The 12,954-nt window shown below is 41.9% G+C and overlaps 1 protein-coding gene across 1 annotated transcript in view; it reads left to right on the top strand.

Moving 5' to 3' along the window:
• The window catches only part of GTF3C1 (general transcription factor IIIC subunit 1), a 38,175-nt gene that overhangs the window by 2,352 nt on the left and 22,869 nt on the right, over positions 1-12,954 (top strand). The window contains exons 4-15 of the mRNA XM_056502881.1: positions 705-848; positions 1,411-1,507; positions 1,964-2,087; positions 4,955-5,110; positions 5,724-5,839; positions 6,875-7,199; positions 8,163-8,374; positions 8,860-8,999; positions 10,675-10,828; positions 11,750-11,853; positions 12,092-12,273; positions 12,628-12,894. Coding sequence (XP_056358856.1) covers positions 705-848; positions 1,411-1,507; positions 1,964-2,087; positions 4,955-5,110; positions 5,724-5,839; positions 6,875-7,199; positions 8,163-8,374; positions 8,860-8,999; positions 10,675-10,828; positions 11,750-11,853; positions 12,092-12,273; positions 12,628-12,894 — 2,021 coding nt within the window. The remainder of the gene's footprint in view (positions 1-704; positions 849-1,410; positions 1,508-1,963; positions 2,088-4,954; positions 5,111-5,723; positions 5,840-6,874; positions 7,200-8,162; positions 8,375-8,859; positions 9,000-10,674; positions 10,829-11,749; positions 11,854-12,091; positions 12,274-12,627; positions 12,895-12,954) is intronic.

Consider the following 12,954-nt stretch of genomic DNA (forward strand, 5'->3'; position numbering starts at 1 on the left):
TCTTGAATGGCCACCTTTTGTCCACAGCATTTCCCTGTGTGGCATCTCTTCCACTGAGTGGGAGCCTGAGTTATCATCTCCCAAACTAGACCATGTATTTTGCTGATGGAGAAGCATTACACGCCTTGTTAGGGAACTTCTGGATGTGTCCTGAAGTTCTGGAGAGTATCAGCATTGCTCTAAGGATGCCCTGCTTTTTGGACATGAGTGGGTTGTAGCTTGCACACCACCTGGCGTTGTTTTGGATGATGGGGGCAGAGGGAAAGACTTTTATGGATGCTTTTCTGTCAGGTTGGTGACTCAAGCCAGCTCACCAAAGAGAGAAATGAATCCCACAGCTGTTCCAAGGAGGGCAGTGATTGCAGCATAGTCACAAATTAAAAAGAGAGGGTGGAAAAGGAGGACATGGATATACAATGTTGATTTAACCCCCTCATCAAACCATGTCATGACACTCTGTGCCATAAAGGCTCTAGGTTAAAATCAGAGATATTTCTCTATTTAATTGGATTAACTATGAAAATAAATTTCACAGATTTTCATAATTGTGGCACCTCCTGACTTTGGGTTTTGAGTCGCTTTGAAAATTTTCACATGTCACTGAGGCTACAGGTAATGTAGGTGAAGTGTTCTGGGTACTGGATAATTAGAATTTATTTGCAGAAGTTCCTGTTCCTATAGATATCTTGCCATGTTTTCTTTAGAGTGGATGCTGGAAAGCTTCATTACCACAGGAGAGTGTTGGACAGGAGTGGTCTGATAACGATGCAGTCCCACGTCATCCGGCTGCCGAGTGGAGCACAGCAGTACTCAATTCTGCTCCTCCTGACTCGCTTCCATGTTGATAGGTATGGTTTAAGGGTCTCCTGGGTTCACTTTGACCTTTTACTGTGGTGAGGGATTGTTCTGCTGTCACAGAACCATCAAAGTTTCCTGGATTTGACACTTTCCAGTTTATTAACTCCTCTTCCAAATGTTGGACACTTTAAAACTTGTCTTCGAGTTGTAAACAACAGGTTCTTCTAGTGCCTGTCACCCGCCTACATAAACATAACTCTTCTTTTTGTAGCACTAATCATTCTGTTAATTTTGACTGTTTTCATTTAAACACATTTCTAGTAGATTTTTTGTTTTGTTTTCCCATCTTGTTTATGATCAGAACTTGTGCTTCTGTGGGTTGCCAGTGAAGTAACAGCTTGGGCTTAGTCATTGTTTCCTCATTGAGGTCTTTTCTTAGAGGCAAATTATCTCATGCGCTATTCACAAGAGGAAAAGAAAACTAGAATTCCTAAACTAATCTGAGAACACTTAGCATACTTTCTCTAGTGACTGACAGTTTCTAAAGCTACAACTCATGTTTATGAAGTCATATGCAAACTTACATGTCAAATAATTCTCTTTTTTGGTTAGGAGGAGCAAATATGATATTCTGATGGAGAAGCTCTCAAGTATGCTAAGTGCTCGTTCAAACCAGATGGAAACATTAGGAAACTTGAGGGAAGAATTGGTGAGATTCATTACTCTTTCAAATTCTCACTCAGTAGAATCTAAATGCTGAGTATCAAAGGCATTCATTCATACTACCTGCTTCTAAAGTTGCACAGAATTCTGGGCTAGGATATCAAAAGAAGGATCTTAAAAACCTACCAGATGGAGCTGCTGGTGGTGTTTGTCCTAGGGAAGCAGTTCTGTTCCAAGCACAGCCTCAGAAGGATTTTGTCAATGGGTGTCATCACGCAGTTCTTACTTTTCCACTGCTGCTGTTTGTGTGGATGGCAGAGCTGGAGGCATACAACACAGGAGCATCTCAGGTTCTGCACTAAAAGGCTTTTCAGTTTCTTAGGGATACCCTACCCCAGAGTACTGTGTTGTGAGAACAGGTGGTGTGAATGCCTTTGATACCAGCCAGCAGCAGGTGAAGCTTGTGGCCTGCAGTGACTTTTGCCATTTCTCTTTGCATCAGGGCCTTTGTGAGAGAACCTTCAAGCGTCTCTATCAGTACATGATGAATGCTGGCCTGGCCAAGGTCGTGTCTGTCCCCTTGCAGGACATGAACCCCAGTGGAGGCCCCTACAAGACAAAGAAAGGTGACTGGAACAATGGTTTTGCTCTCTTTTTGTGTGATTACATTGATGCCATTCTATCATAGCTATCAGAGCTTCATATCTTAAATGAAAAGAGGTGTAAATAAAAAAATCTTTCCATGCAATTATGTAGATAAATGTGCTGCTAAAGTTAAAATGCCCCCCACTTTAATTAAGCATATGTTACAGATTTTTAAGGAATGAATGTCATCAAGTTTGTTGGATATCAATGTAATCTGTGGTCTTGGGACCTAGTAAGACTGCTCAAGCCAATAGAGAGTAGGAACAAAGCACTCTGTTGACCTTTCACATTAAATGACCAGTCAATGAACTTGACAAAATAATGCAAGAGGTTACATTTAAAAGAAAGCTCATTATGAAATAAGTTAAAAACCAGATCATTCTTGATTATGACTTTTGCTGAAAGCCATGAGAAGGCAGAGCTTCTCTGAAAAGTTTCCTGTCAAATTGTATAAGTAAAGTCTTACAGCACTTGGAATTCACAGAACACAGAATATTCTGTGTTTGAAGGGACCTCCAAGGATCAAGGGAGTTGAGCCCAACCTTATACAGGGGTCAAACCCACACTCTTGGCATTATTAGCTCTCACCAGCTGAGCTGATACCAGGGTTGAGGTAAGTGAGATACCCAAAAACTGCTATCCAAAAAAGCCACAGTCTGCTGAGGAGTGGTTTAATGCATAACCAGCTTTGAATGCCAATTTAATTGGTTCACAAGAACTGCTGATGACTTCCAAACATGTAGTGGAAAGGCAAAGAAGAGCATGAGGGAAGGGAAACAAAGAAAGCAACTGTTCTCAGAAAAAGATACTGATAAAACCTGCACGGGGAAAAAAAGAAATACAAGAAATAATAATGGAAAGTATGAGGAAGGATAGTACCACCAATGGAATTAATGCAATTTCTGAAGGAAATCTAAACCAAATCCTTAATCACAGAAAATCCTAAGAGGCAGATTTGCAGGGTTAAAAAGAAAATAGTTCTGAAAGATGAACAGTGTCTAGTTTAGAGATATGTTGAATTGTTTGTGAGAAAAAGAAAATAAATCTGACATGAATTAAACATTGTAAATTACATAGGTTTTGTGAATAGGAGTGATCTTAAAGGAGCAAGTGAAAGAGCCAATAAAACCAGAATTTCTGTAGAAATCCAGAAGACAAAAAGTGAGTGCTGATTACATGGAGTTGGATTAAGACTCTTGATAAGACAAATTCCTTCAAATCTTTTAAGTCTGGGGAAGGGAAATTCTCTGTAGGGAAAGTGCACTCTGAACAAAAAGAAGCAGAGGCAAAAGTAGGTACAGCATCAAGCATGGCTGAGAGAGAAATGACCCAGGTCTTTTGGGGTGTTTTAATGAGCTACAAACATTAGGAAATAAAACCCAAAAGACTAGACAGCACTCCAAAAAAACAGTTTATAGGCAGTAGTGAAAGCATTTAACTTCCAATTAAGGTATTTACTTAGAAGACAAGAAAATACAAGTCCATTTATAAACCTGGTGGCAGCCCCCAAGGCAGTGGTGTTTTATGCTCTGTCAGAGATTGGCAGAACAGCAGCTGCATTTACTGCTTAAGTTTGTAGGGAAAAATGCCACTTGATGAATCTTTCACTTGAATGATAATTCCATCTTACAGATGTAAAAGCTGAAAATCCACAAAACCGCTAGGTATTAAAGGAGGATGAATTAATAGTAGCTGGTTTTCAGCAGAGATCAAGATAGTTTAATCTCTGGAGTTATACAGGAAAGAAGATAGAAATATGTGGGACACACTGAGGATGAAGCCAGAGCATCTGCTATGGGAAGAACATTATTGGGCAGTAGGAGCTAAAGATTTGTTTTAGGGCATTGCTTTTCTATGGGGAGTTTTTTTGGTTTTGCTTTTTTTTTCACGTACTGCTTCCAGTGAAAATTGATGTGTTGTAGAAATACAAAGGATATGATAATAGTGTTTGCAGCCCTACCAAAATGTCAGCACTTAAATCCTAAGCAGCATCCTAGGGAAAGGATTCAGCTTGAGGAAGAATAGTGGAATCATATGGCCTGGAGCAGAGTCACATGCTGAAGTGACTGTGAGTTGACTTTGTGTCAGCTGGGCATCAGCAGCTGCTCAGATATATAAACACAAGATAAAATTCATCAGCTGAAACCTCAGTGATTCCAAGTAAAGCCTTCACCTGGCCTTTTCACAGGACTGTGTAGCAGAGGAGCAGGGGTAGCTGCAGATCTTCTCCCCACTGCTGCAGGGTGAAGTGGCTGCTGCTGCAGCAGCTGCTGAGCCACTGCAACTTGCAGAGTCCAGTAACCCAGCTGGAGTCACCACTGCTGTGGAGTGGTCCAGCAGGAGCTCAGTGACACTGAGGAGAGCAGGGTCTCAGCTCTCCTGCAGCCATCTGTCCTCACTGCCCTTTGCTGGGAGGTCCCAGTGAGTAGGGCAGGAGCATACTAAAATATGGAATTAAATCACCTACAAGAATCTTGTGAGGAGCAATGTGTTCTGTCCTAGTAAAAAGATTTATACCCAGTGAGTGATCTCCCAGTCAAATGTATGTTCTCCAGGTGTAATTCTGGGGATCAGCACTTAATCCCTCCATTGATTTATTTATGCTGTGGAAGTCCAAGCATTGGCACAGATTTGAAAGTTTGGAGCACCTCAAAAATTCACCTGATTGCCAGATTCATACAAAGGGAAAAGCTGTTGCAAACCTTTCCTAGAAATACCCAGCTCTCTTTAGTCATTTGTTCCCCATTGCACTGTTACTTCTTCATGTTGCTGAGAGAAACAAAATTTTTTTAAGCTGTGCATCCCCTGCACTTTGTTAGGAGTTGTTACTAACACTCATTTTTCACAGGGACTGATGTCATGGTCCGTTGCCTTAAACTGCTGAAGGAATTTCGGAAGAAAATGGAAGATTATCATGATGATGATGAAGAGATCATCACAAAAGTTGTTCAGCCTGTGGATATTGTTTGTGAAAGGGATATGCTCACCCAGGCTTATCAGTTAAGTAGGTGATTTAAGACATCTGAAGACTTCTCCCATTACCTCCTTACTCCTTGTAATATAAAAGAAATGTCTATATTGCAGATGTTTTTACATTCTGGTTGCTTTTGTATCAGAAAGTGTCAATTTTTCATAGCAAAATGAGCTTTATGTCCTGATTAGACTGGAGGTGCTGCCACCTGTTAGCCCTTCCTGAAAGCTTAGAAACTACTCAGTACCACCCAGGAGAAACAGGATGTTGTGATGGGATGAGAAAAAATGAAGCAAACAATGTTTCTTATTCTCCTATATCTTTTCCTTTCCAAATAGAGAAATTAATGTCTAACTGTGGAAAACTGCCAGGGAGAAAAAATCATTCGTGCTTCTAATTTGAAGCTGTCACCTCCATACCTCATTCTGCTGGGCACTGCTTCATGTAAAATTGTGCTTTATGACAGTACTTAGCTGAATATTTTATGTGTCTGTAAATATGTTTTTAGTTAGTGGGGGATAGTAAATTTAATATTCTGGCATGTACTGTTGTTCAAGGAAACGTTAATGTGTGTATGTGTGTATATATATATAATTTAGTCAGATTATTTCCCTGAGATATTATTTTGTTTTCCTTTCTGCAACAGTTGAAAGTAGAGGAACCAAAGGTATTTCTCAGGCAGAACTTCGCCTGGCTATGAATGTGGGGAAGCTGGAAGCCAGGATGCTCTGTCGTCTTCTGGAGAGGTACAAAGTTGTCAAGGTAAGGCTAAAACAAAATAATTCAAATACTTATTGAAACTGAAGGTACAATTTCAGTAACTCTGGGAATAACACTGTTAACCTCAAACATGAGAAACAGCAGAGATTTGAGAATAACAGTGGGAGAGTCTTGGTAAGATTGAAAAGAGAATTAATTCAGTTGAGAAAAAGGTGTGTGAGGCAAGGGTTCAGTATAAGAATTGCAACCTGCTCTCATCAGAGCACTGAAGGATCCTCTCAAGGACCCTCTGTCCATGTAAAACCATTAATCTACTTGCCTTTTAAAAATATGAGGAAATTCTGGAGCAAAACAGTTACTTCTCTAGGAGTTATGATGATTTAACTTCTTATTTCTAGATATTTCAATGGTTTTTTATTTCAACAGACAAATCTAGCTGGCATGTCTTGCATGCACCCAGCAGTCCCTTTCCACAAAGGCAGGATAATTGCCATCTTCCCTCAATAGGGAATCTTTTTAGGAAAATCTTGTCATTCAGTAAAAAGTTCTGTAGAGTTAGAAACAAACTATATAAACCATTGGAATAACTACACATATTTTTCCCTGGTCAGCTGTGAAAATGAAATCTTCCCTTATTGATGGGTGCAGTGTGTGAGTGTAGCTCCTTGAAAGCTCCTGCTGGAGCAGACAGGGCAGCAGCACTTCCACTGAAGCCTGAGTCACTCAGAGAGCTGCAGTGCCCTTATTTCACAAACATTTTTGTTCTGAAAAAAATTGATTTTCACTCTGAATGCACACTGTTTGTTCTTCCTCAGACTTTTCTCCATCCCACATACTGTAGGAGTGTCATTGTAATACACTGGTAATGCAGATTTGTTTATTTTTCAGTCATATAACTCCTTTTGATTTCTCTATGTGAAAGTTAGGGACATTTTGTTACTTAGAAAAAAAGAATAACATGATATCTTTTGAGGGGGGGGGAATAACACTGAGAACATTTTCCAACTGTTGATGCTGGAGAACACTGATAGAATGGAGAAGCAAGGTGGTAAAATAACATTCCAACTGTTTCCTTAGGGTTTTATGGAGGATGAAGGTCGGCAGAGGACAACAAAGTACATTTCCTACATTTTTGCAGAGCAGAGTGATTTAAACCGGCAGTTTGAGAGGGAGAAGGCCAGGAGTGAGCAGTTGGCTACAGTTACTTTGGCTCTGGTGCCAGAAGATTCCCCACCTGTGGAAGATGCATCTCCTGCAGAAGAGGAGGCTGCGGCCTCAGAGTCTGACAATGAGGAAGAAGGGAAGGACAGAAAGAAAAGAGGAAAAGGTCAAAAGGCCAGCTCTGGTTCTCCGTTGAAATCATGTGTCCAAGATGATGTCCATCAGACAACACCAGCCAAAGGTAACTTGTGATCTGGAAATCTGGAGAACAACCTGCATTTTTCTTATGGATCATTTTATTAAAGAACAAATAACATGCTATTACCTTCCATTACGGTTTTTGGTCACATATTTATTTTTAAGCCTATTTAGTTATTTCCCTGTTTTTCCCCTAAACTGCTATGGCTTGGAATACCAAGGGTAGTAACCTCTGGAGATTCTCAGGGCTGAAGTGTGGCCTCGTGTCTGTGTCCCAGTAGTGTTTGTGCTGCCTCTCCTGACCCCATGCCATGTCTCCCCTTTTCCCTGAGCTCACACACTGTGCTCCTTGGATATTCAGGGTTGGGATTACTTGACCCACAGCCTTACTCACCTGAGCATTTTGTAACAAAAATGTCTTGTCCCCTGAAGTTAGTTACCTCAGCTTCTTCTTTAGTTATTTGGAACATCTTAGTGTGAAAGCTACCAGCCTTTGGGGGACATATTTAAAAAAAATATGGTGGGAGGTTTTTTTACTTAATTTTTTTTTGTACCTATTTAGATGTTCCTACAACTTCTCTGATAAACTCCAAGAGAGATCTCTATTTTTCTATGTAGATTATCTTTGAAGTAATACTAAATTCTTATTCTGCTTTGAGTCAGAAAAGTTATGTTTCTGGCAGAACTTGAGAATCTGAGCTAGAAACTCCTTTCTTCAGACAGCAATTTCTGGATAAGCCCTTCATGGCTTTCCAAGCTGTGAAAAGGTTTCTGCGTGGAGAGAATTATTTGATGGCAGAGAGTTCACTTTTTTTCCAGCTTCACATTTGGAGGCTGAGTGCAGTCTTTCATGGTCAAACCACTGCTTCCAGCAGGGCAGAATATGTGAAAAGTGTAGCAGAATGCTTTTAAGTGCAGCTTCCTGGGTGGATGGGAGAATGCCTCTCTGAGAGAAAGCTGAACAGGGAGAGCACAACAATTACAAGGCTTTTTGCTCTCAAACCAGGCTCAAAGCCAACAGCTGTGAAGTCTCAGGGAAAGAAGCAGCCTTCTCCTCAAATTCTTGAAGATCCTGAGGAGCTCCCTGACAACATATCAGGAGATAGTTCTACTTTGGAAACCCTAAAGGAGGAGTCCAGTGTTTCTACCTGTGCTCATCCCACGGATGAAGATGGAGATGTGGCTGAGGTGGAGGAAGTCAGACTTGAAGATCCTAAGGTAAGATCACATGTCTTAATATCTTCTTGTTGGTACAGCAGTCTGAGCTAAGTTTTGTGGTCTTTATAGCAAGACTTCGAACTAGAGGTTTTGTATTTATTTATCATATTGTTTGGGTTTTTTTTAAATTAATTTCAAAGTACATTCCTATTTTGGCTGCACTGCATTGTAGGTCTTAGTGAAAATTTTTCTAGGAGATAGGAAGGTAGATGTCCAACATACAGTTCTGGGTTAGTTCCCTGGTGCTCTCCAATTCTCTGTTGACAGAATGCATGTCATAGCTTAATGTAGCACACAAGTGCTGCTTATCATCCTCGGTCTGCCTTCCTGTAAGGGGAGATAAGAGAGAATCTTCATCTGAGTAGTTGGTTATAAATAACCCATGCGAGCTGGGAATTGCTGGGCTGTTGCTGTGTGAGGAGCCCCCATCAGGCTGCAGGCACTGCTGGTTGATGTCCCTTTTTGCTGTGCTGTGCTGTCCCCAGAAGCCCTGTGGGCTCAGGAAGGAGAAGCGCTCCAAGGCGGCAGCAGTGGAGAGGCCCCACGAGACCTACAGGCTGCTGAAGCGCCGCAACCTCATCGTGGAGGCCGTGCGGAACCTGCGCCTCATCGAGAGCCTCTTCACGTGAGCACCACTGCACAGGGAGCCTGGGCCTCTGGGCTGCTGGCACCACTCTGCTGCTTCCTTTCTGCCTTGCCTTGTCCCTGCTCTAAGGGTGGAGAGGGTGGCACAGGGAGGGTGTGGGGCGTTGAATCTCCATCAGCTGTTTGGAAGCAGCAATAATTCCATGCAGATAATTACACAAGAGCGCTTTCATTCATTACATGTCTCATAAATACACATCAAAGAACTTACTTGTCCATTCACAGTATGCCAGACTTGGGGCTGCTTCTGATCCTGCATCCTAACACTTCCCTGCTGCAGGATTCTTGCATCTGCATCAGTTTTATCTCTACATTAGTTTCAACATTCATTCATGTGTTCTGTATGGACTGGAGAGACTCAGGTCTTCATGTCACTCATCACTACTCACTGGCAACCTAGCAGGCCCCTCAAAGTTTGCTTTTCAGTGCAGTTTTATATAGTGTGGTTATATGTCTTTTCCTGACACCTTATCTGAGCTGGAGATACTTCCCTAAGTGTTATAATGTCTTTCAGCCCTTTAAGATTTTACCTCCAAAAAGAAATGGAAATTCCAGTGCTCTCCTGAATTCTGAATTGGCAGTAGTGTTTTCACAAATAGGATTGCACCATCCATCTTTTGTGTCAGCACAGAAGATCCTGGCATGTCAGTATACCCAGGGCTGCTTGCTGTAGGAATTTAGTCAGAAATCATGGCCTTATTCTCCTCTGGTCTGAGAATTTTGAAACCTTCTGTCACCTTGTTTAATTACGGAGCGTTATAAAATTAGAGTCTCATCTGGCACCAGCCTCATCAGTGATTGATTGAGTCACATCCAAGCACAGGCTTGGAAGATATTTCAGGTCTCTGTTGTCCCTTCAGTGCCAACAGGTTTGCTCACAGGTTCCTCAGAATCAGTGGAAGGTCTGTCCTTCCTCAGTCTCTGCCAAGGAAATTCACTGGTGTTTGCCTTCCATTTGTTAATTACCAGGATGTGTTAATCTTTTGGGACAGCTGAAGTCCATGTGTACATTCAGTTGCTGCTTCATTCCCTTTCTGTCTTCCAGATCTTTTTCAGAATTGATTCCCCAGGGATGAAAGTGCCCAGAATTACGCCCTGGGACATTTGTGGGGAAGTGCATGGGCAGAGTGAGGTGTGAGCACACCCCTGCCAGCTGTGGCAAGGGAAGTAGGAAGGGAGCTGGCTTCATGTGGTGGGATGTGTGTGTGTGTATCTATGTTGTAAATGCAGGAGTTGTTTCTGTGCTCTGATACCACTGAATAAACCCTTTCTGCCTCAAGCTGAACTGAGCTCACAAACTGCAACAACTGACTGCATTTGTTAAATCACCATCTGAAAAGCTGTAGGTTCTCCTGACCTTAGGGAGACTGCATTTGTAATTTCACTGTAGCCATGCACAGGGGAATCAGGCACTGAGAATTTGCTGTTGTCAGAACAATAGTTCTCCCCTAACAAAGAAAAGCTTGAGTACAAAGAAAATAGAGCTGAAATGTGAAGCAAAGTTCCCAGTAGTCTCCAGCAGAAGGAAATAGGGAGCAGGGACTGTTAGAAGTAGGGAAGGAAATGGCCGTTCACCCCACATCCTCTAACAAACCACTTAGGTAGTTTGGAGCATTGCTGGCCTTAAAATACAAGATATCTTTGGCATCTTTTAGACTTCAGAAGATGGTCATGGATCAGGAGAAGCAAGAAGGTGTCTCCACCAAGTGCTGCAAGAAGTCCATCGTGCGGCTGGTGCAGAGGCTGGCGCGGGACGGGCTCCTCAGGCTCTACCGCACCACCATCATCCAGGATGGCATCAGCAAAAAGGTGACAGCACACACACACAGCCTGCTTCCCAGTCCTCACACTGCCCTGGGCCTTTCTGCTGGAATGCATGGGTGACTTCACTTCTTGTAGCAGAACCCACAATGGAGCTACCCAGAAGTTTCATGTCAAACTAAGCCACTGTGAGAACCAAATCACTGCTTTCCATAATTGCCAAGGAATAGGCCAGAGATCAAAGTCTCTGAATCTCCCTTCTGAGAGGTTCTACTGCTTATCAGTTCTGTGATTCATGGTTCTCTCCCTGCACTGCTAGGCTGCACCAGAAATCTATTTAAACCCCTTTTGAAAGCCAAGAGTGTATGAAAAATCCTAAGTGAGTTTCTGAGTTGAAATTTATAGAATGTGATCTTTTATTTTAAAACAAAAATCCACTGTTAGTGAGGTTTATGGAAGTCAGATGTCTGTGGTTGTAGAGCTGAGATTTGTCACTTATTCTAGTGTGAAGTGCTCATAAGGAGGGAATTGAACCCACTGAAAATTACCTGCTGCATAATTAGTGAAGAGCACATATGAAATCTTACCAATCTGAATTGTGTGTGTGCTTTCAGCAGCGATATGTATTACACCTAATGAGCTCTGACTTTTCATGTATCCCTCTCAGCCTAGTATATACAAGTCAAAGTATTTGTTTCTCAAATGTTTCAGCTTTTAAAAACCCAAAGCCCAAGGTTTGTAGAAATGTCATTAGCAATTTATTGGTCTGGAGACCATGTACTTTGACTTCTTGTTTAATACAAAGTAGCAACAGGAGTTTTCACCCAAAAGTGTTGCTGTTCTGTGAATTATTAAAACCATCATAGGATTCATCCATTGCTGTTAATCTGAGATAATTTATGCAGCTGATTAAGAGCCAATATCTCCATGAACTCCCTCTGTTTGTTTGTGCTGTGCTGCTGTGAGCAGGTGGAGTTTGTGGTGCACCCCTCCGTGAGTCCCAGTGATCCCCTGGTGAAAAGCGCCATCGAGCAGGTGCGGTTCCGCATCTCCAACTCCAGCACTGCAAACAGGCAAGTCAGGCATGCCTGGGATGGCTTGGGGGAGCTTGGCTTATCTTGGATATGCAAAAATATGCAGAGGAAATAAACACAAGGTAAGCAAAAATCCCCAAACAAACAACTTCTTCTTCAGCAACAGAGAAATGGAAGCACGAAGCTGAGCAACACGCTGGTACCTCCTGATGTTTGGGAAGAACAGGAATTGAACTCTGCTTATTTTGTACCTAAGTGCTGTGTGGTTTTACTACAGGATTAAAGTCCCCCAGACACCAACATCCCAGGACCATGGTGAGGAAGAAAACCAGGGGCAAGAGGCAGTTCCTGATTCAGGAAAAATGCAAGAAAGCTCATGTAAAGCTGATAATAGTCGGCCAGGAAAAACTGATGAAAAAATGGGCATAACACAGCTAAAGAACTATCACCCTGTTACAGGTACAGCCAACTTCGGGGTTTCTGTCATCCTTCACCTTCCCATTAATTATTAATAATAATTTTCAGATATCTCCTAAGATACAAATGGAGTTTTTCTCCTCCTATAGAAATAAAATTTGATTTATATTAAGCCTGTCCAGCTTATCCAATGTTTTCTTAGCTGCTTATGTTATTTACAATTGTGAACTGGAGCATTTGTATTTACTACTGCTTCTTTACTATTTGTAACTTATATTTACTTTCAACTGCCTATCTTTTCTTCCAGTTTTATTCATATTAGTTTTGCACAGGAAGCTGTTTCTCCTGCTCTAATCCTCTTTTTATTTCTATTTGGTCTTTAATCTTCCCTCCCAGTCCCAGGACTTGGACGTTCTCTTGGCTTTCTTCCCAAAATGCCCCGTTTAAGAATGGTCCACATGTTCCTCTGGTACTTAATTTATGGACACCCTTTAAATGAAACACGGCAAAAAGGAGGTGGTGATGGTGAGAAAACACAAGGGCTGGATGAGAATGCAGCTGTAATTGAAGCACAACCAGATGGGACCTTAGAAATTGTGACAGCTGTGGTGAATCCTGAGACCTCTGCACAGGAGACTGAAGTAGATCTGTCTAATCAAACAGGTAAGAAGTGGCACATCCTGACTTCACTGCAGACCTTACCATGGTTCAACACTGAAAAAC

This window comes from Oenanthe melanoleuca, chromosome 14 (assembly GCF_029582105.1).
Source record: "Oenanthe melanoleuca isolate GR-GAL-2019-014 chromosome 14, OMel1.0, whole genome shotgun sequence".
NCBI lineage: Eukaryota > Metazoa > Chordata > Aves > Passeriformes > Muscicapidae > Oenanthe > Oenanthe melanoleuca.